This window comes from Ambystoma mexicanum, chromosome 1q (genome assembly GCF_040938575.1).
Source record: "Ambystoma mexicanum isolate Mex_15411 chromosome 1q, UKY_AmexF1_1, whole genome shotgun sequence".
In the NCBI taxonomy this organism is placed as follows: domain Eukaryota; kingdom Metazoa; phylum Chordata; class Amphibia; order Caudata; family Ambystomatidae; genus Ambystoma; species Ambystoma mexicanum.
Window position 1 is genome coordinate 560,863,008 of NC_090922.1, and position 27,023 is coordinate 560,890,030.

General features: G+C 48.4%; 1 protein-coding gene across 4 annotated transcripts in view; it reads left to right on the forward strand.

Moving 5' to 3' along the window:
- LOC138531734 (nectin-2-like) overlaps positions 1 to 27,023 on the forward strand; it is a 262,202-nt gene that overhangs the window by 70,107 nt on the left and 165,072 nt on the right. Inside the window, exon 6 of one of the 4 annotated variants that reach the window (XM_069641009.1) lies at positions 5,219 to 8,688. The exons of the other annotated variants lie outside the window; for them this stretch is intronic. Coding sequence (XP_069497110.1) covers positions 5,219 to 5,664 — 446 coding nt within the window. The 3' untranslated portion in view covers positions 5,665 to 8,688. Of the gene's footprint in view, positions 1 to 5,218; positions 8,689 to 27,023 lie in introns of those variants that run through there. 4 annotated transcript variants of the gene reach the window in all.

A 27,023-nucleotide genomic window follows, 5' to 3' on the forward strand; every position in this document is an offset into this window, starting at 1 on the left:
TGTCTAGCTGTGTCTAAAGTGAGTGTAGTATAATCTAAGCACAACGCTGCTTAGAAGGGGCGCGTGCGTCAATGTCTGCATACACGTTTGCACGTGTGAGCATTTTCTAGTACTTGCAGGGAAGTACGGAAATTAGTCGGTGAATGGCTGCATGATGGGCTCGGAGGTGCTCTTGCACCATGTAGTCTTGTTTGTCCATTAGCTGTTACCGTAACCCGACCGACCCAGGAAAGGTCAATGTGGGATCCCCCCAGCTGTCAGAAGTGGCAGAGTGGACAGTGTGCAAGATGGATTATGGGGCATACATAGCACTTCATGCCACAGTGAGTCCATCTTGCAGCACTTGACCTATAATTCAAATTCATGGCACAAAACAATGTATGCCGTCTGTGAGTGCAGCAGTCGTAGATCTTGGATTTGGGCTTCAGCTGTTCGGAGAAGGTTACTTTTATGAGGTGCTTGCTTGAGCCCCGGATGTGGTATGCCCAGGAGTTTCTTAGATTGTGGGGCAGCACACACAGTGAAGGGTGGTCTAGGCTGAAGGCTCTGATGCAGTCTGTCGTGGCAATACCTCATTGGGGGCTCACGGCCAATTATTGCTTTGAGATCCACTGGCGTCAGACGGAATGAACACCAGTGCAACTCCGCCTTCACACATCCCTGGAGGAACGCAGAGTAGGGAGGACACATTGTGTGTTGCGATGGCCATTCAAAGTCTGTTGTAACCCATTACGAGTGGTAACCTCCAGCCCCTTGCCCCACACACACACTTCAGAGATTGTGGTGTTAGAACTCTTGCGTGGAAAGCCCTCGGGACGTGGGCAGGAGTGCTGCAAGGACTGGCCTGGACAGACCGGCACGATTGAATAAAGTGCCTACCAGGTGGGAGGTACACTGAGGAATATCCAGTGGTATTCAGCTGATGGTTGCTGACCGGCCTGCGTTTGCTGGCTATCCTGGTTCTTCAGATGCAGCTTTTCTGAAGATCTCCTTCCTTATCCACCGCTTGGTCTGTATTTCCTTTCCCACTGGAGTTGTAGCAGAGGCCAGATGGAGGCTGTGGGAGCTGAGAGCCATCTTCAATGAAAGAAGCACCCGGCGAGGATGAACTAAAATGAACGATTGCACCACATCCAGGACCGGAGCTTGATTGCGAGGCTGCCTCCCCTCTATTGGATGCCAGCCATAACCCGGTCCTGGGCGGAGGAGCTTCTAGGTCAAATACAGGACCCGCAGTTTGTTCATTGCCAGGAAAACACTAGCATCTCGCCTCAATTTTCGGGGTTTCATTGTTTCCCAGAAGCTGCTGCATTTTTGCAGGTTTTAGCTGGCAGGAAATCCTCTGGATATGGCATTCAGAATTATATTTCGAGTAGGGGTAATCTCCATACCGCTCGTGTGGCTCCATCTCCTGAATGCCTCACTGCAAACTCTCCTCTGCCCCCCAAACTGTTACTGGGTGTGATCTTCTTGGCTAACAAGGCACAGACATCGTGATGGGCCCATCTCAGCTGCTTGACCATATTTGAGGCATACAAAACAGCCCATTGTCTTTTGACTGGAGGGGGGAGGATCGGGGGCTTCCGGTGAAGGTAGCTCAAAGCAAGGGGGAAGTTGGTGATTCTTTGACAAAACAACAAAAAACATTTTTTGCCCAGAATGACTGCAGAGCCTCCAGGTTTGCATGTGGAAGGGCCAGTCTTCTCTTTATCGCAGAGGAAGCGGGGCCTTAGGACCCCCTGGTCTAATTATAATTGAAATGGTCGCGAGGTGCACACATCAGAGATCAGCCCTGCCCCCTTGAAGAACAATCATTGTGTGTGTGGAGATAGGCGATTGTGGTTTTAATTTGCGAAACTTTGCTTTGGGAGATTTGTAGAGATTAGTGCCCATCAAGAAAGAGCCTTCTGTAGGTGCTTCCAACCACAAGCCCCTCTTGCTCCTTCATGACCCTCTTTCCACAAATCTGTCCCTGAGCTCAGTGCTCCTTGCGGTCTGTTGCTGAGCTGTCTCTGCAATCTGCCACTCCGTGATGCAATCCTCTGTCCCTGGGCACTCTTTTCTTCCTCTTGGTCTGTGACAGTTGTCTGGGTATGACCCAGAATAGATCGTGTCAGGAAACGTACCCCAAACCTTCTGTGCTCTTCTACATCGACTCCCCCTAACTCTCCCCCCTGCCCCCAAATAAGATCTGAAGCTGTCTCCTCCTATGGCCATGGATCAAAAGCCTACTTTGCTGTCTGCCCCATCTTTCGCGTTGGGAAGCAGTTCTGTGTGCGCCTGCTATACTTGCAGTCTATAGCCGGATTTACTGTCTGTACCCAATTAATTCAGCCACATAGCACAGACCTGCTGTACTTTCCCTGGGAGTAGGTTCCCGATTAGGGCAGTTGCAGGGCAGGAAGTAGAGACTGATGTATAAACACATAATCAGGTTTGTTTCAAGCCTCTTTCTACAATACCGGAATCCTACAGGCCAAATCAAATTCAAAGGAATGGTTTGCCATTCTGCGGGCCTACCTAAATGCAAAAATCTGGCCACACCACAGACCAGCACCTTTTCCAGGTACCATTGGTTAGAAAGACCACATGGGGTGAGAGACGATTCTCTACCTTTGGCCCTCGAGCATGGAATGCTCTCCCTTTGGAGCTTTGAAGCCTCGACTCTCTTGCTATTTTTAGGAAACAACTAAAAACCCATTTGTTCGCTTAATTTTGGTTTCTTTCAATTGATAGCCTGAGTTAGTGTGATGCAGCAAACCATTGACTTGGCTTATATTTGCACCTAATGCAGTTTTGCCTAGTCCCTTCTGGCTATGTGTGTTCTAAATAATGAAATCAAATTAAAAGTAAACCTTACACCAAAGCTGTACCCACTGGGGACTCCGATTTAGTGCCAAACAATCCACGACATTTATCGCTAAAGTTGCGTGTCATCTGAAAGCTAGCACACCTCACAATAGTCAGTTTGGTACCCTTCGCCCCTCTCCCACAGGCACATGACTACCCTACACTCCAACTGCCAAGCACCAACCACAATTTTCCTTCACCCCCAGTACGGTGGTTGAAATCGCCCAGATTATATCCAGCATGAAGCCCACCTCTTGCAAGGGTGATCCTGTCCCTCATGGGTTATCGTCGGCTGCCTTGACACCCTAGGACCATGGATAACCCAACTCGTTAACCACACTTTTTATAGGGGTATGTACCCTATGACCTTAAATGAACCTGGATTACTCCCCGACTTAGACCATCTGGACCCCCTTCAGCCAAAAAAACTATCGCCCAATTACCGTTAAATTTTTCCTCAAAGTCATGGATCGAATTGCATATCTGCAACGTCAGAAATTCGAGGAAAAGGGCATACTGGGCCCCCGTCAATCCGGTTTTCAAGCTTGACATGGCACAGAGACCGCCATGCTCGACCTTGTATCCAACAATCAAGGCCACCCAGCCCTTCTCATGCTGCTTGATCTTTCCGCCACCTTGGACCTGTTCGACAATGAATTGCTGGCGACCAGGTTGTAGGCTGTTCGAGTACAGCTACTCAGTGGCTGGCCTCCTTTCTGGGCCCCCGCCCTGCCAGGGTTGCCATCGATGCCTGCTCCTCCACCGCATTACTCGCCCACGGGGTTCCCCAGGGCTCTTCTCTGCCACCCACACTGTTTAACGCAGATGACACTCGGGTCATCCTAAAACGTTCTGGTATCTACTCCCAGGATTCTCAGGCCATCAGCTCCATATATCACACATCTACTCCTGGATGGTGCGAACTCAATGGCCCTTAATGCCGAGAAAACAGATTCTAATCACCGCCTCTAGTCACATGCTAAAGAAACTCTCCCCAGAGTATATTAAGTTCTCCATCGTTCCGGTCGCCATGAGTGTCAAAATGCTGGGCGTTACCCTCGACGCCAAACACGCCATGAGGCAGCACGTTGCTAAAACCTGTGCATCCAGTGTGTTCATTAACAAACTCCTCAATCAGATTTGCCCCTTTCTCTCCAAGAAAAATGTCTCTCTTGGCCTCTTCCTTAGTCAACTCAAGGATTGACTATTGCAACAGTCTTCTGGCCGGAACTGCCCAAGCTAACTTCTCTCCTCTCCAGGTGACCCAAAACGGGGCAGTAAGAGCAGTCTTTGGTATCCCCGATGGCATTGGAGGCCAGAAGAAAGCTGCACTGGCTGCCCGTGAGGCAACGCGTGTGGCACAAGATCTTGACTCACTCACGTGTCTGACCAATGATGCGCCTTTTTATCTTAAAGAGCGCCTGACTCAAAACCTACCCTCACGCTCTCTCAGATCACAAGAGCATACCAAGCTTGTCCTGACCAAGTATGGGGGGACACGTTTTGATGTCCTGGCCCATGTTAATTGGAACGCCACCCCCGGAACAAAAAACAAAATAATAAATAAATAAATCCAAATCATCGAGTTTAAAAAGAGGCTGAAAATCTTTCTTTTCAATGCTCCCTCGATCTAAATCCTGGCTTCTTTTTCTGACTTTCACTTTCTGTTGTCTTGTCTTGTTTGTTTCACGTGCGCTGAGGCCCTTGGCTGAGTTGGCACGTTTACAAAAATGTACATAAAGCTTTTTGTGGTTGGGTGCTATTGAGTGGCAGCCCTGCAGTAAAGGAAGCAGTAGATGAGGGCACCATAACACTTGGGATCTCTGACAAGGGGTGGTCTTTGAACATGACTTCCCAGAAGAGCAGGAAGTAATCTTTTAAATAGTTCCACTGGAAAGGAGTATTGGGTGGTTTCAATAAAGTAAAGCAATGGCTAGACTGTTTGCTTTTTAGGCTCGGACTAATTCCCAGTACAGAATCGTATGTAGGGTTCCCTGACTCGCACCCACTTTGGCCTGGGTGTAAAAGGCACAATTGAACAGTGAACAGACAAGCAGTCAAACAGAACTGGTTAGACTGGTTATGTTTTGTGTAGTTTTTGGTAAATATCTGCCACACCTTGTTAGCCAAGAATTTCATCATTTAAGTGCAGCAAAATCGCTTCTGGGATTTGGTGGTTGTGCTTTGCCTCGGCCTGCGGCAGAGTTGGGTTTGCAGCATGGGGACTCTGGCATGTGGCCTGCTTGTTACACCTTTGCCTGCAGTGGTAGTGCATGCGCAGGAATTCTTGGGTATGGGTTGGGTGTAATTGATATCTTAAAGTGACTCTGGAAACATCTACCGATACACGTGTGTTTCTTTTATCCAGAGCGAGCCATGGCGGAGCAGTCGGACAGCATTGGAGCCATCGTTGGTGGTGTGATTGGGGCCCTCTTGCTCATCGCCCTCATTGGCATCGTCGTCTTCTTTGTCTTGAGGAGCCGGAAGACCAAAGACAAAGCTACTTACACACCCAAGACACGCATTTTCGGCAACGGGGCAACTTCCCAAGAGTTTGCGTACCGTGAGGACTCTGAGCTGGGTAAGCCCCTCCAAGGGGCCCCCCGTCTCGCTGAGGAGATCCCATGCACCCAAGCTGACGAAGATGATGAGAAACAGAACTATGAACTCTTGGAAGAGGATGATGAGCGCTTTAATGAGGTGGGCCCCATGCTTCAGTTGAGGCCACACATCCCGCATGATGCCTATCTAGACGATGACATGGAGTCCCAAAATGATGGCTCGATGATATCCAAAACTGCGGTATATGTCTAGCCACTACACCAGGAGGGGGGTCGAGCACCCAAACAACTTGTTTTTGTTCATGGGTCCCACCTAATCATGGTAACCCGCATAAGCTGGACCTTTTCTAAAGAAGGTCGTTTTCATCTCCTTTGGCTTTGGGACATAGTGGGGAGAACCCAGAAAAACTGACAATTTCTGGCCTTGGGATGCTTCCTGACTTTGTTTTGGCCTGTTTTTTTTTTTTTTTTTTTTTTTTTTTTTTTACAATTGAGCCTCATTTTGAAAACCGTGACTAAAAGGAAGGGCTGTGCGAGCAAAGGGGTGATTTTAGTGGTTGATTAAGTGTCTGGCTCTCCATGCACCAGGACTGCATTACAGTGAGGTGTGGAGCTAGCCATGCATACAGGAGAGCCGACTGGTGTGCGGATAGCATACAACTTTGTCTTGGGATGTACAGACTGCCTTCCATGGGGAAGAGGAGTTTTAATTTTCATGTGACCCCCCCAAGCGAATTTGAGATTGACATTCTCTGTGTTGCGGGAATGGAAGATTTTCACTCGACGCCTCTCGTAGCCCCATGAAATGGGTCTTGATTTTTTTTAAATTTGTTTTATTCACTACAATGATGACTGGGAAGTTGGGGTGGAGGATGGCATTGGAGGAGCACAATGTTTTGAGCAAGGGTGTTCCTGAACATAAGGCTTTAATTCAGTAGCAATGCCTCTCCCCTCTACTCACGAAGGACTATGCTGCGGTGTGGACCTGTGGCCTTACACAGAGCACTGAAATGGACAGTTAGCTGGGGACTCGGATCCAGCTCTGTTCTGGGCTCCTCAAAACAAGCTTGGAGTAACATTTGAGGCTCTCTTCCAGGGGAAGTCGGACCTTGTTAGCCACTTTGTTGGTTCTCCACAGTGAACTCGAGCCTTTTTTTTTTTTTTAAAGTGATGAAGGACGTATGTTTTAAGATGTTTATTTTAAAGTAAATTATTAGTGTAGAAACACTTGCTGTGAACGCCTTTATATATGTGACACAGCCTCTCTAATTCTTGGTAGACGACCCTCCTTGGTTTTTTTTCTAGTGTTTGTCTCTTAGGTATGTGGACTCCTGGACCCGCCGCCCCCCTCCCCCCCCCCCCCCCCGGCATGGAACCCTCATGTCTGATTGGTTGGTCCCTGTAACTGACACTTCTAGATGTTTCTCCTTGTTTTTTGTGAACACACACGAAGTGAGAAAAACGTTATTTCCAAACCGTAATACTGACCTTTAAGACACTCGCAGGAGCGTCCCCCCAAACCCTCTCCTCCTCCTCCTAAACTTGCTTGCTTCTTACATCTGCATAATATCCGGGCCCTCCATTCTCTGAAGAACTTTTAAGCTGCTCACCACTCAATTTACTGAATCGAACAACTGCTATTTTCTGTTGCATCTAGTGACCCAATCCCCTTCACCCACTCACTCCCCTCCAGTGTTTAATTCTGCTTGCACCCTCCTGTCCACATGCTACTCCACTCGCCCACCACAAATGCATGCAATTGCTTCACTTTCTTCACCCCTCAAGCTGTTTGATCCACACATGCCTATTTTGGGATATGTTAATGCTTATGGAGTGTCTGGGGAAAGGAACAACACTGTCTGTTGGGTACCTGCGCTCTGCTGGCACCTGCCTGATGGCTTGCTGCTTGCACTCCACTGTATGGGAAAGCAGAGTCCATGCTGGGCCCCTGGTGCTGATTTCCTGAAGCCATTTTAATGTGGCTGGGAAGAGAGGAGGGGTTATTCACTAGTAGCTTTAGTGGTTGGGTTGAAATGGAGCTTGCCGATGTAATCGAGCCCCAGGAAGGTATACAAAAAGGAGGAACGTTCTTTGCATGCAGAAAGGTACTGGGATCTGCATCCTAATTTGGGGGCAGACATCTTGGCCATAGCGTCTCAAGACTCCCATCCCGCAATACCAGCTGGGTCAATGCGATGAGAACCAACCAGGCCTGTGATGGCCAGCAGCACTTTGTGGCTTGTATCGTAGCCCGTGCAAGGTTTGCTTGGTTTGGTAGGGTATACAGTATACTCTGGATTGTTGCCTTTGGGAGATGTAGCAAAGGAATCGATGAATGGGTGAAACTTGTGGAAGGTATGTGTGGGTGGGCAAGTTAAAGCGATCAAGGGTCAGTATAAAGGAGGGGGTAGGGTGAATTTGCTGGAGAAGTCTGAAGAGCCTTCCCTCCCTTTTTTTTTTTTTTTTTTTTTTTTTTTTTTTTTTTTTTTTAAATGGAACTTAATGCGGTCATCGTTTTACTACTACTGTGTGTATTTTCTGTATATAGCTCTGCCGTCGTTTTGTATAGGCCAGTCCTTGTAGGCTGGTACTTCTGTCTCCTACTAGACTTTTAAGCTCTGGCCCGTCCCTTGATCTTCAGCTCCAACTTCTAGTCCATGCCCCTCTTCCTGGATCTCTAGTGAGACCGAAAGATCTCATGAAGCCGCCATGTTTAAGGAAGATGACTCATTTTGTGTAGATCTTTATTCCAACAGCCAAAACGTGGACACCCTGGTAACTGGGATTTTTGTGGCCAATTTATAAAATTGATCACTTCCACTGTGCATTCCTCTTCTTTATAATATTTTACACTGGTTAGGAGGGTACTTTGTATCAGTTTTGCCACTATTTGAAGGCCTTGTTTTTCAGGATGTACTGTTTTAGGTTTTGAGAAGTTTACTGCCAAAATCTGCATCAGAGAGCCAGCCTTTGGGATGTCTACCTTGGGCCGGGGAAGGTTTGGTTCAGGTGTAAATAAATAACCAATTCTAAAAATGATGTGACCAGGAGTCCCTGAAGATGAGCAGCTGGCCACAATGGAACTAGATTTGGTATCCTACATGGTCACTTTTGTAAAAATAATTTTTCTAAATGTACAGTTTGAAGCAGGAGCCGTTTACAATTTGTGAGACCTATAGCTTTGTTCCAATTCCACCCCTTTCTGGTTGGAATTGTGCTTTGTTCTGTAAATAGAACCTCCCTTTTTTGTAGAATAAAAGTCCATTGCTGTATTGTTTCCACTCTGTGTGTGTCTGTCCTTTGAGTGCTCTGCCATCATGTCTCGTCTGTGAGATGTCTTTGGATTTGGTAATTAAGTTGACTGCTTATTTGTGCTCTTGCTTCCGGACACATCTCTGGGGCGCCAAGTGAACTGGCTTCTAAATAAATTGTGGTGTTTATTATTTTGTTCAAATAAGAGTTTCTTTTTTGATCCACGCCACAGAACTATCTTTGTTTGCAATACTATTCCACTCTGGAACTAACGGCGTCGTAGGGCTATGCCTGTGCTTTGCCAACTAGGTCGCATGCTGCCCTTGAATGACACCAGTCCATAAACAATACTGCACAATCCCAAAAGTGGAGAACCTGAAGTGTTGCAAAGCTGATCGTGCCCAGGTAACTCTTGACTAATGCCACTACGAACCAAACCAGACACTTACAACTGGCCAGCACAGAACACACATTCTGGTGCCCCACTCCTGCACGCCTGAGGAGGAAGTTGGCCATTCCTGTGGGAGGTTGCTGCATCACAGACCACTTGGTCACTTGGGAAGGGTGCGGTTAGGTGTGGTACCAGTGATCAACCTGTTAGCCGACCAATACACATCATGTCAACTTAATGCTGTGATCTGAACCAACAAGCCCAGGTGATGGAAGTGAGATTCTGAAACAATTCCTTGCAAACGCCACAGTTAAGTCACACTTACGGGCTCTTTTCTGTGTCCTATAGCACTGTCCCATGTAGCGTTGGGGTGCCATACAAGCACGCCTTACATACTTGGCCTGGCTGCGCTCGATCTAGGGGGCAACAGGTATGTTGTGCCCCACACACTGTAAATTCAAACCGTGCAGCAGCTCTGTCCTGGAACTACCAGTAGAAGCAGTAGCACACCAGTGGGCCCATCAATAGACCTGAAAGCATGCTGTGGCATCTTCTTGCCAGAGCCAAAAATGACCACCAACTAGCCATTGCAGCCTATAGCCTACCCTAAATGATACAACCTAGAAAACTACAAATACTTCAAAGCAAACGTGCTGCATGCCTGAACCAGATTGGGTCACCAACCAAACCCACACTTCAAACAAAAGACACTCCACGGCAGCACCACACTGAAACGGTCTATACCAGACACCACAGAGCCGTACCTCAAAAACATGACTTGCACATCAACTCTGCATGATTGGGCCATGCTGAAGAGCATGCCCCAAAAAAAACTAGAAGCTTATCCTGCACAAAGAGCACTATCCTGCACACACTGACTTTACCCTGCTTACTCCCAGTGGTCGAAGTGAGCGGGAGCGGTGCTCCTGTGGAAGAAGTGGAAACTTGCGCTTTCAGTGCAATGCACTGAACGTTCCCTTAAACAGCAGGTGCAAGTGTTTGGGAGTGTGTATTGTGTGTGAGAGGGGTCGTGGTGATGGCGTTTGTGGGGAGTGGGTGCAGCAGGGAACCTAGTTCCACTATTTCTTTTCGTACACTTCGACCACGGCTTACTCCTCCTGACACAAGCCGTCCCATTTCATGTTCCGAAGGGCCAATGCCATGACTGTGGCAGGAAGATGCACTATGTAAATTCCAAGAACATAGCATTTGTGTAGCGATGCTTTCCTTGTAGCTTTGGGGGAGTGTTGGACATAGCGCGCCAATTTCTAGGTCATCCAGGTTGCCTCGGACATGGAATACCATGAAGCGCACGCAAGTGCTTCGTCATGCTCAACATTTTATTTTGCATTTCCTTTAAAAGCTGGTTGTCACGTAGACTGGCTTTATTTACTCAAGAAACAGTGTCTGGTCATTAAGCCTGGGCGAACATTCTCAAGTAATCCAATAGTTCTTTCAAATTTCCTCGACCGATTTTTGAGTAGGTTTGCAGGTTCCTGGAGATTTTTGTAGCTGGAATATCCTTAAAGACCCAGAAATCTTCCAGGAAGCTCGGCTGATTCCTGGGGTGGGCGAGGGAGCAAGACATGCACAAAGTAACTTAAGAGGTTTCGAGAAGGGAAGGCAAGGATGAGGCTTGGTGGTAGGGTTAGCAAGAGGACGCGGATTCCTGTTCATCTGTTAATATTCTCCAATGAGGAGGGCATGTTAAACTTTGCAGTAAGGTAGCTTCGTGGATTAATGCACGTACTACAGATCTTTTAGTAAATGTCAGGCTCCTAGCTTGAATCTGGGTAAGAATGCAGCCTTTCGTCCTTCTGAAGTTGATTGCATTAGTAAAGTGGGTAATTAAGATTACATGTCTGACCATGAAAGCCAGTCACATGTCGGTCATGCATGTCTGCTTTCATCATTCAGTGGTTGACATATTGAGTATTGTTTATAATAGTACAATATAGGAAATTCATAACTGACATGGAACTATTGAACAGTCTATGGCTCGGGAAGAGTCTGCCAATCAAGCATGGGGGGGGGGGATGCATGACGTTTCATCCTGCCAAGTTTGCTTCTATAAGGATTCTGAGGTTATTTAAAAGGGTGAGTCCTGGCTTCAGGTCAGTTGCCTCAGGAAGGCCAGCAGGACTGAGATCGAGTCAGTCACAAGTCGGGTATTCATTATTGTCTGTTACTTAAAGGAATAACATTCACTCGGGTAAGATTGCAGTGTTGTGTTTAGATACAGAGCTCCTGACGTATATGTTGAGGAAGGGGTACAGATTCCCCCAAAATTGTTGCAACTGGTGTGCCCTATTCACAAAGCTCCTTTCGTGTGTGCATCATAGTTGCATCTTCAGATTACCCTTTGCAGATTTGCTCAAATTAGGGGGTGTTTCTCCACATTTCAATGCACACCTCGAATTCAGAAATGGATGCACATTAAAGTGTGCACAAAACGCATTCCCCTGTGCCCTGTTCTATTTCAGGCGAGGTGAAATGCATGCCCGGGTCATATCTGCCCTATTTTTGCATTTTTGGAACTGTTTTTAACAGCAACTTCATAACCGGCTACTGTCCCACTTGCATCCCTCAAACGGATAGAAATAATATGTACATTTCACACTGACTGACTTCAGGGCCCATCATGATTGCACTCTCATCTATGTGGGTACAGGGAGCACCATGCATGCTCCTGACAATGTGTTTGATGGGGCTCGCCAGTGCATCATTTGTGCTGCAGCAAAGCCCCCTGAAAAAATTTGCCCGGCCACCTTTTTGAATAAGGTGACAGAATCACTTGTCAAAGTAGTGTAAATAAAACAAAACCATGCTCTCTGCATAGTTTTTGCATTCAATTTTATGAATTTGTCACTTCTTATTTTTGTAAAGATTACAATGATTTATAGCTTTATTATAGAAACCAACATTAATTTGGTATGCAGGGGGCAACCAGGTGCAAGCCATTAGCCGTTTAGGCTCATTTCTTTGTGGGCCTCACTGGCGGGAAAGGTTGTGAACTTCTGACCTATTGCATTAAGTTTCATATTTTGTTCACTATATATGTGCAGGCAGGAACACACGTCTGACTGAAACCCAATCCTCAAACACTGTGTCTGCATGGTTTTGCATAGGTTTAATCTGAATCAGTTCTGATACGAATGTTCAGTCCAACCTGAAAACAGTGAAAATTCAGGGGGGTTTGGATATATTTTGTTTGCCCAGGCTTTCTGGTCACTGCATATGTAAAGCTAGCAAATCCAGTGTCTGGCTGGGCCAACATGAGAACTGCAAATAAATGGACTTCTTGTTAGATGTGGTTGCTCTTCTCCATGTCTCTACCCCGTCACGCCTAGCGTGTCGCATATGCACCACAGCCCTGTGTGTGTATATTTGCATTTACAGTTAGTGTGGGTCTGCAGCTTTATTCACCATACACAGTTGTGGGGAGGCGGGGGGGGAGGGGTGCAGCCCAATTCACCCGAGCCTGGTGCGTGGCTATGACCCGGGGGGAACCGAGTGTGAAGGTGCAGCAGCTGGTACGTGGGCTCCCCCTCCGGCTTGGTCCTACTACCCAGCTTCCTGTACCTCGGTACGAAGACCTGGCATTAATGGATGTGCAGTGGAGGGAGCCCAGGGTGTAATGGTGTATGGCTTCTCAGTACTGGTGCTCTGAATATGAAAGGATAATCCCCTGAATTAATTTGTCTCCCCAGTGGGCCCTCGTGGAAAGATTGTGGTGGGTGGTATCCTTGATGGGCGTGCCATCCCGCATCCTTCCCATGGATCCACAGTGATCCATTGCTCCCAATCTAGGATCTCACACTGTTAAAATCGGATGCAAAGTACACATCCCTCCCGGGGCTGAGTGCTGCATGCTGTACAGCACACTTGCTCGCGTACTTTTCTGTGTCTCTGCCGTTAGTGTATTGGAGTAGCCGGGGTGGTCAGTAGGTTGTTCCCCACAACATATGCCAGGGACTTGAGGCGTGTGTGAGGATGACGGGAGTTTGTGGTGTGGAGAGGAGGGTTCATGAGCTTGAGCTCCCAGCCCTGTTTTCTGAGACACCCCCTCCCCCCTTAGGGGGGGCGCAAAAGGGGGGGGCGGCAGTGTGTCCAATACACTGTGGAGGAGTTGAAAAGGTAAGGGGCCCTTTTTCCTCTTTTGCGTTTTATTTTATGCCCTATGTAGGGCATTTTAGTTGTGCCGATGAGGCAGGTGGTGGAGGAGAGGGTGGCGGGGAGATTTTTCATCCAGCTAGGAAGCCTCCCCCAACCACCATGCACCCAGGGAATCTGAGGTCCCTGAGGGGGCCCGTTGGTTATTAGCTGGCATGTTCCAAATTACCTCTAGGAGATGAGGCGCAAACACCTTGTTCTTACAAACTCAATGGCCACTCCTTCTCCGGTCCTACGCCCTGTTCATCTGGCTACATCCCTCTGCTTCAGAAACTAATGGTCCAAACAAATGAGCAAAGATTGAGCTTGTCAGGACTATTGCCTGGAGCGAGAAAGCCACTTTCTAGTGACCGCCTCCTGCCTGGCTGCGGCCCTATCCGATGCCCTTCGTAGAATTGATGTCTCCTTGTCTAGACTTTCTGTTCCTTTGCATGGGACTAGTTCTGTTTAACATTAGAACTGATGCAGCTCTTCCTGAAGTAGCAATTGTCTGATTTAATCTGCCATTTCCCCATCTCCTAGGCCCCATTCCCTGTGCCACCCAGTGTGAATGCATAGCACCATTCTACTCGGCTCATTGCGCACGTAGTGTGGCTGCATTACCCAACCTGGTACAGTAGCCCCCGCCCCCACATCCCCCCACCAGCCCTCTCATGGTTAACGTAGGTAGGCTGTGCGCCTCATTCCCCCACCCCCCTTCTTAGTGTGAACATGGAATATCTTGTGTTGTGGTATGGACTTTACCCTGCTTGGCAGCTTCTGCATGCATAACTTGGCAGGGTGGGAGCAGGTCGCTCCATGTGCAAGGAGAGAATCTACATCTTAACTGGAGTGCTGGTGCAGGACCGCAGCGGTTGGTGCTCTCTGGTCTGCTCCTTGGCTAATATTGATGTTCACACTGTGAATACTTTGAAACTAGGTACTGTTCCTGAGATTGCATCTGTCTAACCATTGCTCAATTCTTGCTTGCTCCAGGGGATTCTGACACCACATTGGGCGATGAGGTCTCGCACCTGCTTACAAGAAGCAGGGTCCCTCTTCTTCCGCCGCGGTTTCTGTGGATGCAAGATGAGCCGGCATAACTGTGGAGCCAGTAAATGCCACTTTTCAAAACCTACGTGGTAACAACGCCCCTGGTGGTGGAAGGGCCGAGAATATATGAACGATTGAGGGGGATGTCTCCGGCAGAATCAGTTGAAGTGATAGACTAGTGAAGTGTTTTCTCAGTAAAGAAAAAAATGTTTTACATAATATCAGATTATTACATCTTCCTGCCCCCCCCCCCGCTCCCGCCCCAATGAACGCATGGATGGCAATGGTTCAATTAAGTGAAATAAGAGATTTAATTTCCATGGATTCTTTAAACGTGCAAATATCCTTGCAACTATGTCTTGCAACTTTGGCACATGCTGATTGATCCCACTAACCAGAAAATACAAGAAAAAAAATCACGGAGGAGAAGGCAGGAAGATTACACAAGGTACTGCAAATTGCCCGATCACTTGATGAATGTCATCGGGATGTATTTCGTGCCTGCTGCCATTTGCATGGTCTCCAGGTCATTCTCCAAGAGAAAGGATGTCCCCTCCACACCTCCGAAATACAAGGCCTACTGTATACAATAGTGCATGATCTGTGCAACACATAATCTAATCCCCACAGAGAAGGTGCAATGAGGAGCAGCAGAATAGGACAAGTAATGGCCAAACGGCAGTGGCAGTGAACATCACTTGGCCATCATCTGAACGTGCCCGCCTAGGAGCAAAGACCCTGCAGCATGTGGTCGAGTTGGACACTTTGCCAATGTATGCAAACAAATATCCAAGCGAATGGTTGCCCTTATCGAAAATCTCCCAACAGCTCCTGGGAAGAGTCTCAACGAAGAATGTAACTCCCATTCTGGCACTTGAGCTCAATTGCACCATCCAAGTTGATGGGAATACATTTGTTGTCATGGCGGTTAAAGGTGCTGACCTGACCGCGATTCCTATAAAAAGAAAATACATTTAAAAAGGAAATGATTGGTGAAGGGCGTATCAAAGCCAAGAAAATCAGTGCAAGCCCTGCTGCCTATGCAGGACACCCATTGGTTCTACTAGACCAGTTGCGATGGCTATAGTGTAAAGGATGCACCTCCTCCACCAAGGTGTACTTTTAGGACTTTGATCCGGCTACCTTAGGCTTTATCCTAGATCATACCAGCGAAGACCAAGTACTTTGTAAATGGGACTGAATCGGAGGGTGTATTGTTGAAACACAAAGACCTGTTCATTAAGAAGCTAGTTGTGGCAAGAACGAACTCTATAAAATAGCACGCCGCCAAGGCGCAGTCCTGATCAGAGTGGGTTTACCCCCCTTCAGCAACTGCCAGAGAAGCACCCAAAGAACTAAAAACTACAAGATGACAAAACCAAAGAGAAGAAAGTATCCTCGAGCCCAGTAGTGCTCATCAATTGACCAAACTCGGCCTTTGCTTGGACTTGATTTAAATCCAGAAACCCTCCGACAGCTGTCCATTACCCATCACTTCTGACCTGGTAATCATGTTAATAGAAGCAAGCATGTTCTTGGAACTAGATGTGTGGGACGTGTACTAGTGGGCAATGCCCCACGAATGCCCACAGAGGCTCAAACTCTCACCTCCTTCATCAGACCATTTAGCATTTATGGATGCGTGCTGTTTCTGTGTTAAAAAAAAATTGAGCTTTTATTCTTTTCATATATGGGAAAACCTGTTCAGGCCACAATGAAGCATTAGAATCTTTACTCCATAGACTACAAGCCGCCGGTATTCGCCAGCGTAAAGACAACGCGTTCTTTATGCAGAATATGTAGACTGTTGGGGTGTATCCCAATCAACTGCAGTCATCAATCCAAAGTTGAACCCGATACATTTAGTTCAAGCTCGTGCTCCCACAACGAAAAAAAAGAGCTGGTCGTATTTAGGTGTGGCAGAATATTACCAAAGTTAATACCGGGCTTCTCTGGAAAAACAGAGCACTTCTTAGAGAAACGTGTGGACTTCCAGTAGATGGAGCCGCAACACAAGACCTTTGTGTTGATGGTGTGAAATTGCATGGGCACAATGTGTCGTGCCTCAGGCCGATTCATCCAAAGCTAGAGACTTGTATCAGTTGACGCCAGCGCCTATGGAAATGGGACCACACACTCACAGAAGAAACTAACAGCCGAACATGTGGCGTTTGCCTTGAAATTCCTCTAGCAAGCAGAGCAAAACTGTAATTGAGAAGATGTTGTCATGCACCTGTGCTATATGTGTGATCATGGGGTAACAAGCTAAAACTGCTTATGAAGCGCAACCCCCTGGTTCATTTGAGTTCGAGGGACGAAGACGAACCATGCCTGGGTTGGTCTGATTGGCTGCAAAACTCAGAAGACGGAACATGTTCCTGGTTGGAGAAACGACCAACCGGATTGTATGTCGAGATTGACGAGGAGAGTAGAGGGTGAAAACCACAAACCTTTTCATGCTTTGTGTGTTGTAGCCACAGACAGCCCAGCCATTGAAGAATGATTGGGATGTTTATAGATGCCTCACTAGAAAAAGTGAGGGGTTTGCTCATGATTGTTTAGCCTGTAGGATTACTGTCACCCTCACTGTGGCTGTTTTTTGGCAGATAGTCCAAGAACTCACAATGCCATAGTACTGTTCATGGTGATGAGGGGACCCCATCGTTCCAAATCAGATGAACAATAAGAAAGCTCCTCGAGAGCATTTCAGTTCCACTTGCCAAGTGGAGTATACACCATGCATAGTGGTGGCCATGCATGGATGCAGACGTATGCATCACTGTTGATCCCTTCAAAATGCAACAACAGTGGCGAAGAGCTTGAAGCATGCCAAGTCCCTCTCCCGATGTTGACCCACCTCAGAAACCTTGTGAGAAAATGGGACTAAACTTCAAAGCACCATAAGTATACATGGGGCTTTAACACAGGTATCGAATAGTCAGTGTGGGCTAATTGTCCGAATTGAGATGCATTTCGTACCCAACATTATGACTGCAAGGGTCATCCAAATGCTCAACGAGATATTTGACCGGTAAGGTCTGCTCAAACACATGGTTACGGACAGCACAGTTCAACCAGTGTCCAGAGAGATGAGAAACCTCTTTAAAAAAAAACACTAATCGGCCCACCATCACCCCCTGCCACCTCCAAGCTAATGGGACGCTGGAAATGGCTACCTGCTCCATAAAAGCACTTGGCCCTGGCCACATGCGTACACCCATGCATAACCTTCCTGGAGGCTGTGGCTGCCCTCCACATCACTCCAACCAGTTACAAGTGTGTCGCCCTTTGTAATTATGAATGTGACAAACTGGATTCTGTTCTGCAGGAGTACGTGGATGTGTACGGATGAAAACTCCCACTCAGCTCTCGCACTTCTACAAACCAAGATCCATTGCAATCATAATGGTAAAACTGGCACAGGTAAGAGAGATGCCTCCTTCATCTTTTGTCGTAATGTGGGCAGAGGGAAGGATGTGCTCTTAAGCGGGGTGTGAATGTGATTCTCTGGAAATCCAAACAGCAAAACAATACAGTCCAAAATAAAGGTAATGTCCAATCACGGTTCTATACAAATAGATGTACTTTAATAAAACACACCATCTGCAAAATAACTAAATAGAAAACACTGTACAAAACCCACCCATGTGGAAAGACAGAGAAAATGCAACAGACTGAGGAAAGTACTACTCTGAACCTAAATGAAGGGGTGATGGGCAAATTACCAACCACAAAAAAAAATGTGAAAGAAGGCGCTAAGGTGATTTAACCAGTTTCTAGGGTCCCAGTGCACCGAGGGGACAGTCTGTGTTCAACAGTACCTGGTTTCCGTTCGTGATTGACACTGGGTGCCACATCAATCAACCAACCATAAATGCAAGCGTGCAGGTTGGATCGTGTGGACCCACCAAACAAGCGGGTATTGAGCCGGGGTGAATGCAGTTGATCTGTGAGGTCAAAGGGGGGCTCTCGGCAAGGCAGGTCAGGGTGGTCACAGGATCTCTTTGCAGTTGGGCCAGGTGATTGAGGCTTCTAGCCGCTGGGAGGGGTCGGTGTGTGACACTGCAGAGGCTCAAGTCAGCAGGCAAAGGTCACCCAAGGTGGGTTAGTCTGTGCAGGTCGAGGTGGCTGTTGGAGGGCTAGCTGGGCTGGGCCATGGTAGTAACCGCTGGTTAGTCGGCGTATGACTCGCCAGTGGTTCGGGTCAGGTTCCAGCATTGAGCAGTAGCTTTGTGTCTAGCAAGTGACGGGCAGAGCTAGGGCACAGTGCAGCGTTGAGCTGGTTGAAGCGCAAGCAATGGTTTGGATTGGTGGAGGAGCACAAAAGCCAGTGCCAGCGTCTTCCCTCTTGTGTAAGATGTGGTGAACATGGAACGACTGGTTTGGTGGAGCAGAAAAGGGAGCTTCGGCTGGTCTTGTCTTACGGCTGCTGAGAGGCCTACTAAGAGACTCGGGACAGGAGGGTTCCATTCAGGGTCCGCTCTCCCAGCTTTGTAGATTCTGTTGCAAAGTGGCAGGTGCTGGTCCACAGCGAGGGATAATCCCAATGTGCCTTGGGAGTGAATCGTCCTTCTGCCTTGGATGGCGTCTCCTTCAGCTCAGGCTGAGGGCTTTGGAAAGTTTAACTTTCCCAAAGGAAGTGCAAGGAGTTCTTCTCAGTTGCTTCAGGGCAAATCTTCAGTGTCTTCAGAGGATCTAAGAAGTGGTGGGAGACGCCTTCTTTTAAAGCCAAAAGCGTGCAGGTGATTGGACTGTAGTTAGCCTGCCTTAGTGGTCCAATCGCTGTTCTTGAAAGAAGTTGACTTTGTCCTTCTGACATAACACACAGTGCTTTGCTGTAGAGGAACTGGAAGGGACAGGAAGGAGAGACCTAGGCAGAAAGAAACAAAATGGTGGAATTCTCCTTCCACTGAACAGATCGCTCTTCACTACTCTTAACTCTGCCCCCTCAATTCTCACTAGGATCAAAGGCCTTTAGAAATGCAGCACACTGTGGGGCTACTCCCTATGATGGGGTGCACTCCTTTGATAGCTGTGCCAAAGGGCAGTTGCCTGCTGTGTAGCTGTCCCTGACGGAGTGTGCTACTTGCCTTCACAAAGAGATCAAAGAAGAGGCATTGCCATTCGCGTTCCTGTCTGGCTCTACCTGTCTGGCCGTAATGCACATCACCTCCCACAGCTGATTTGGCTCCCAGGAGCCGACACATTTGTCATGTCATTATTCTACCACGAGGAGGTAGGCCCATAATTATATGGTTTTGGAACAGGGGTGCATATCTTGAATGCAGTCCCTGTCTTGCAGAGACGTGTCTGTCACTCCAGCCCTCAAATCGGCACAGCTGACCCTGCTCTTTGCCACTGTTCATGCAGACGCTGCAAATCGGGATGCTGATGCAGCAGGACACAGGTGTACACTGCTTTTGGCAGGGAGCTTATGAAAGGGGAGTCAGATCTGCAGAATTCTGCATCATTTCATTAATTTAATAAAAACAAAAAGCCAGGGCTCCTACACCATGAGGAGTTTCTGCTCTGCCCAAATTTACCACACCCAGACAAGTGTTCTAGTGAGAACAAAACTGTTGTCACCATTGATCGTGGAGTGTAGCATATGGAGAAGTGTCTCGCTATTCCGCAAACACTGTTTAGACGATCCCTTGTATCATCCTGCAAGTATAAACCACCAGATCATTTCACCACAAATGAAGTAGCTGATTAGCAAAACAAACCAACACACACAGGACAGACATTTTTTCTCACACAGCTGAAACCAACCAATCCCTCCCCAAGTTGAGCCAGCACCATTGCATGAGGAATGAGACCAGGGTGCTCTGCCTGCCTTTGATTGCATTCCTCAAGTTGTCTCTACAACCAGCACGAGAAAGGGAGGTGCACAGCAGGTTTGTGACTAGGAGATTAACTGTTTATACAGAGGACAAGATCCTTGTGCAACAAATGGAGGTATATGATACAGCATTTGTAACGTGCCTATACACAAGTGTTTAAAGGCGTGATGAGGCAAGGAAGAACAGGGGGAGGACAGAGAACGATCTTACTAGGCCAAGTGCCATTGAGAACGTGCAAGGGGGAGGGGAAAAGTGCCTGGGGAATGGGGAGGGGCAGTGCTGTACATGGGAACAAAACAATAACAAGAATTGCTGCCAGCAGGTGGCAGGTGCAAGGTTAAGTGCAGACAGATGTCCAAAAGTGCAGGTAGGGGGACTGTAGGGTTACAGATACAGACCCAAGTGCAAGGGTTGCCGCGAGGCAGTGCAGGTGTGCAACTGGGGGGGCAGGGACCTGGGCCCGAAATTGACGGGTAGCCAGGTGACCAGTGCAGTTTCGGACAGGAAATTGACAGAGAGGAAGAGAGAAGGCAGAAGCAAAGAGGAAGGTCTTGAGGTGCTTCTGGAGCCAGAGATGGTTCTCAAGTTTCAGAGTGGCAGTCGGGCTGTTCCACATGGAGCCCCCCCCCCGCCGACGATCTACCACCAACTTGTTGCTTGAAGATGCGACTGACCCTGAGCGAGTTGGAGGTGAAGGCGCAAAGAGCTCTGGTAGGAAGGTATTTACAAAGAGAGTTGGAGGGATTGAGGACCCTGGCCCCAGAATGCCTTGTGGGCAATGCAGAGGGTCTTGAACTTAATCCTTGCAGCCTCTGGGATCCAATGCAGAGATTTCAGTGCTGGAGAGATGGTATCCCATGGCTTGAGGCCAAGGGCAAGTCACACAGTCCTGTTCTGGATGAGTTGCTAAGGGCAGAAAGTAGAAGCAGGCAGGTTTAGAAAGAGGCTGTTGCAGCTGTCCAGCCTAGAAAGAACCAGAGCTGTAGAGATAGTGAGCTTCTGGGGGAAGGAGAGGAAAGAATACCTCTGAGGAGGTGCAGTTGGTAGTTTGACTTCTTAGAGTCGTCGGATATGTGAGGGGAGAAGGAGGGTGCAGCGTCGAAGATAACCTCTAGGTTCGCCTCACAGGTGGGAGCAGGAAGGGAGGCTGACCAGAGCAGGACAGGAAAGGAGGGTGCAGGTGTGCCGATGAGGAGAAGCGGTCTTACTTGCATTAAGGCAGAGTCTGTTGGCGGCACACCACTCTTGGATAGCAGACAGTCGGAGATAAGAGAAGAGATGGCAGAGGGGAGCCTGAAAAGGAGCTTAGTCTAACCAGCATAGCACTGAAAATTGGAGCAGGGAGCAGCAATGCAGTATGATACTGCTGACAGTGCAATGTCCCCATTCGGAAGGTGGCAGGGTGGGGGCCAAGAGTGTGCACACACACAGTGGGCTGTGGTATACTGCTGCACACCCAGGGCTGGACTGTGAATCATACACATTTTCAGCAAGCCCATCCCTTTTTCTATGAGAGAATTTGGAGATCAAATAAGTTGCTGCAAAAAAGAGGCCCAGTGTGCAAAGGCCAACAGGAAATCTCCAGAATTCGCTATGGGCCAGTCAACCCCTGTGCACACTCTCAGTAGTTGTGACAGTTAGTTGGGGTGTGTAGAGGGAGGGGGGAATCAAGAGGTGCTGCTCCTCCAGGCTGTCTTGCTCTGTGGAAGGTGTACTGCACATGCTTCTTTGAAGCCGTGTCACCCGTGGTGTGCTCAAATGGTCTTCCTGTCGCATAGTGTTTGGGTGGAAACTGTCTCTCTCTTCTGCCCATTGTAGCACTGAAAGTGCTCTCGAATCCTTCTGAGCAAACATCGGCCTGCTCACAGACCAGCATTTGCTGCTGCAGAGCACTGTTTTGTTCAAAGGGTTTGTTGGAGTGGTTGATCTTGTTCATTTTTTTAAACTGTTTTTATTGGCATTTTAAACAAACACAAACAACTTTCAATCAAGAAAAGGGGGCAACCGGCCCACCATCCCCCAACGTCAAGACAGCATAGGATAGTAGGTGGAGGTAAAGGCAAGAGGACATTTAAAATTATCAGGAAGTAACCCGTGTTCCAGAGACAAGCTTCTGAGCATCCTTGCTAGTACAATTCTGCATTAAAATGGCTAAACGGACAACAAAATCATGTAACTTAATTGAGTGTTTCTTGACATGTCCAAAGGGCACAATTTATTAAATACCGGACATCAGGAGTGCCACTAGGTCACACTCTGTGGGGTGGATGAGGCCAAGGGGTCCTCTGCCCTCGTAAGCATAGATGATCTGAAAGGGGCCCAGATATCCAATTCTCTGCTATTGGATGGGAGTGTCGGGGCATGTTGTGTTTCCCTAATCTCGCACATTGACCTGTTAAGCCACTCGTGGAGGTTTGGGGTCCTACCCCCCACATTTTGGCTATGTGATCTTGCCACTATGGATGCCATTCCCACCAAGTGTTTCTCGGTCCGAAGGCCCTCCTCCACCAGAGCAGGCAACCATAATTCAGGGGAGTGCCGCAGCTGGGCGCTCAACATCTTAGATACCGCCTCCTCAACTTTATTCCAGAGAACCTGCACCTGGGGGCAGGACCACGCCATGTGGTAGAAGTCTGCTGGGCGCTTGACACATCTCTTACAGCTTGGGGACCTATCAGGTTAAAAACTATGCTGGCGAGTAATGCATCCGGTGTACGAATGTATCAGGCGGAATTAGTTATTGATCAATACAGTTCTGGTTTGTGAGCATACAATATCCCACTGTTCCATGGTCTGTCTTCCCCAAGTGTTTTCCCACTTAGCCCTGTAAGTGCCTGTCTGGTAGGGCTGTATGACCGGATGGTTTTATATAAAGAGGAGACCAGCTTACTTGTGGTTGGGTGGGGGGCAGGGGTGACATACTGCATGTCACGACCCCCATCTCAGGTGTTTCTTCTCCCACCAAGTCAGTAGCCCATACATATACACTGAGTACACTCTCATAGATTTACACCAACTCTTGGCACCAGACACAAGTAAAGACCCAGGTGGACCAGGGCTTGGTGCACTTGGAACCAGCTCTGCCCATCTACACCTGTGTATGACTCGTTATGGAGGGAGAGGTGAGTTGCCAGGGTACCAGAAGCAACGGACTAGTTGTTGTTGGACTTTGGGTGTGGCTGGCTATATAAGCCACACCCAAGTGAGAATCCACGCTTTGTGTTCGTTTGCCTTGAGCAGCATACACTCACCGCTGATCCGGATCGTCCTGCAGCAATACGCAGCGTCGGTGATTCCCTCAGCGCGGCTCCAGTGACTCATACTACCAGCAAGCGGCTCCACAGCTCCCGCAGCCCCTCCTGTCCATTGGGGTCGTACAGCAGCAAACTCATATGTACCCGCGAACCGCTCCACAGCGCCCGTGGCTCCTTTTCACCAGGCCCGCGCGGCTTTGAGTGGTCGCATACAGACCTGTCTCCAGTCCAGCAGCGTCAGCAGGTCCTCCGCTTCACAGTCGCTCTGCCCCGGCACTATCAGTCATCCAATCCTCCGACTCCATCGCACTCTGAGGAGAAAAACAAGAGAAGACATTGGAACAAAGATCACGTTACTTCATCACAAGCTTTGGGCATCAAGGAAAGACATTGAGATAAGAACTCACAACAGTTGGAAGCAGGGAGTTGAGAACTGTTCTATTTTTACCACTCGCTTGGGATCATCTCCACAGAGACGCTTGGAGCTGAAGCAGGTCTGGGCTCCGAGGGAGTCAGTGAAGTAACTGACTTCAAAGAACTTGCGCGCCCCTGCTTAGCATCGCAAAAGCAGGACAGAGAGTCTCCTTTCCATATACATAAGGTGAGCTTAGACACACTTAAAGGGTGGGTGGTAACACTGACAAGGGGGGGGTGCAGGAGTAGTGTGCAGGGAGCTGTTAGAGGCATTAAACCTTCTCCAATCTCATTGTCCCTTTCATCCTTGTTCCCACAGATCAGTCATTCCCGAGAAAGTAACCAGGAAAGCAGTGTCTCGCAGAGGTTCCGGATACCCCCGCAGAGCCAAGGTGAGCGTTACACTGCATTATAGGGGCGATAGGAGTATTTGGGAAGTCCGTCCATTTGGACCGGAGTACCTCACAAAGCTGGTAGTACAGGAGCATAGTAATAGGGGTCCATTCTCCCCTAACCTTCAGTTCTGCCCATTTGATCAACTTGCCGTTAGGTGCCACATCTCCGAAGGTATGACATTTTAGTTTTACAAAGTATTGTCTGAAAATCTCCTTGTGAGCAAGTGGAATGCCCCGGACGTGGTATATAGCCATAAGAGGGGACTAGCATTGCATCAATCCCGCCCGGCTAGTGAGATGGTCCCCGGCTTTGTGCGTAACAGCCAGAGGCTGCACCACGGATCTCGACTGCCTCTCTCGGGTACCCCACAAAGGGCCCCCCACATAGTTGGGTTGCAGGGTGCCCTTCTTGAGGAGTGGATGTGGAAGGTCCACCGCGGGGGACCACCACCAGACAGAGTATTGAATTTGCTCTAGCAGGAAATACATGAAGTCACATACTCCTTGTGAACAAGGTCGAGACATTGTGTCAAGAGATATCGAGGCCTATCCGCCGTCCCATATTAACCTGTTCATCAGGCACCTGAGTCATGACCAAAAGCCCGGAGGTGGCAGAATCGGGACATTATCAAAAACATAAATATTTCAGAAGTATCACCATTTTAGCCAGCGAGATCCTGGGTGGGTCAGGACAAGGACCTCTGATTTAGTCCAGTTGATCTGCGAACCTGAGGGTTCTCCAAAATCCGATCTCGTCGACTATGGGCTGCAGATTCTTTTTTGGGTGTTTAACCTATAACAGCATGTCATCCGCATACAGGGAGACAATGGAGTTGTGGGCATGTATCCTTACCCGTGTGTGTGGGGGTGGGGGTGGGGGTGGGGGTGGGGGTGTGTGTGGGGGTGGGGGTGTGTGTGGTACGCAGGCCAGGGTTTAAATTGCTAGAGCAAACGGTATGGGGCAAAAGGGGCAGCCTGTCTGGTTCCTCGCGACAGATAGATCTCCTCTGATTGCACATGGTTGGTGTACACTATGGTGTTGGGGGAAATGTATAGGAGCGGAGGACCTCGAACATTAAAAACGACCACTCCACTGAATCAAAAGCCTTTTGGCATCCAACACGGCCACCTCAGTCAGGATCTGCGGGTTCACATTGTACATTAATACGAACAATCTACATAGATTGTTTTGGGTGGAGCTCCCAGGGATAAATCCGGCCTGGTCAGGAAGGACCAGGCTGGGCATATAAGGGGGAAGCCTGTCGGCCAGGATCTTAGTGAGGATCTTCTTGTCAGTGTTAATTAAAGAGAGGGGCTATAGGAGGAGCATTTGCGAGGGTATTTTTCAGGTTTCAACGGCACTGTCACCAGGGCAGTTCTCGTAGACTCTGGAGTATCCCTGAGGTCCTGGCAGCCTCGTGTATCTATCTCGTATATGGGATTAGATCAGGGTATGCCTTGTACAATTCAGCCGTGATCCCCTCTGTGCTTGGGGCCTTACCGTTGGGAATGGAACGGATCACTTTGAGGAAATCCTCATTGGTGGGAGGGTCATACAGCTGTGCACCCTGGAATGGATCCAGCCACCCTAGGGTGATGCTATCTAAGTACTGCGTTATTGAGTCCTGACCCACAGTTGTCTGGGTGCTATATAGACGGGCATAGAAATCTCGAAGATCGCGTTGATACTTCTGTCTCTGGTGAGCTTACTGTCTTGTTTGACCTCCACTGTAGTCTCCAATTGTAGTTCCTGTTTAATGGCCCAGGCCAGCGTCCTGCTCAGACAGTCACTCTCGCCGCACACAGCTGTCACTATAGGATCTTCCAGAAAGTGCTCCTCACTAGCCGTTAAAATACCCATTTCCTCACGTTTTTCCGTTAGTAGAGCCTGTATTTCCAGGTAATCTTGGAGGCCTTGGTGGGTCTCCAGTCTTTTAATGTCACGTTCTAGAGCGGAGATGGACCTTCGTATACATGTCAGAATCACTACTTCTTTAGCCATACAGCAGCCTCAAATTTATATTTGAGGCTGCTGTATGGCTTTACACCTTAAAGATCTTCCACACCACCCAGGGGTCAGGGACTGAACCCGCATTTATTTGAAAAAAACGTTGAAATATCTTGCCGGATCTCTTCCTGAAAGATGGCATCTTCCAGGGCTCTGGCTCTAAATTGTCAATGGAGCTGTTTGGGTGGATGGCTAGGGACAACAAAGTGCACCAGGACTGGAGAATGATCGGATAAGGTCCTAGGGAGGATCTGGGCACTTTGTCATGCTGCCTCCTGAGTTGGCCTGCGTGACAGTCTATTCTGGCGAAGCTACCATGAACTCCAGAATAAAAGGTGTATTTCCTACGGGTAGGATGAAGGAGGCGCCAGGTGTCAACTAGATTGTGATACTCTGCTATGGTTGCCCATTTCTGGGCCGCCCTCGAGAGGGTGGTGTGAGTGGAGGAGGATCTGTCCAGGTGTAGGGAGAGCCATATTGAAATCCCCTGACCACACTACTTCATAATTCGGGAAGGTACGCAGCTGGTCAGCGCAGTTTTGGAATAAGTCTGGGCTATTAAAATTTTGGATCATATTCATTGACAATGAGAACCCGCCATCCCGCAATTTCCGCTGCTGCCAGGAGATATCGCCCATCATTGTCCCCAATCTGATCATGGAGTTTAAACTCAAGGAGCGGTGTATATAAGTAGTCGCCCCTCGGGAGTGTGTGGAGTGTGACGAGCAATACCTATGAATTCCACCCCCTACAAGGTTGGGGAGCTTACACCCTTTAGCATTTACCTTGTGGTTCCTAGCATAGTTCGAGATCAGGCAAGCCTTTTTCCCATTTGTGAACTCCCGTATAT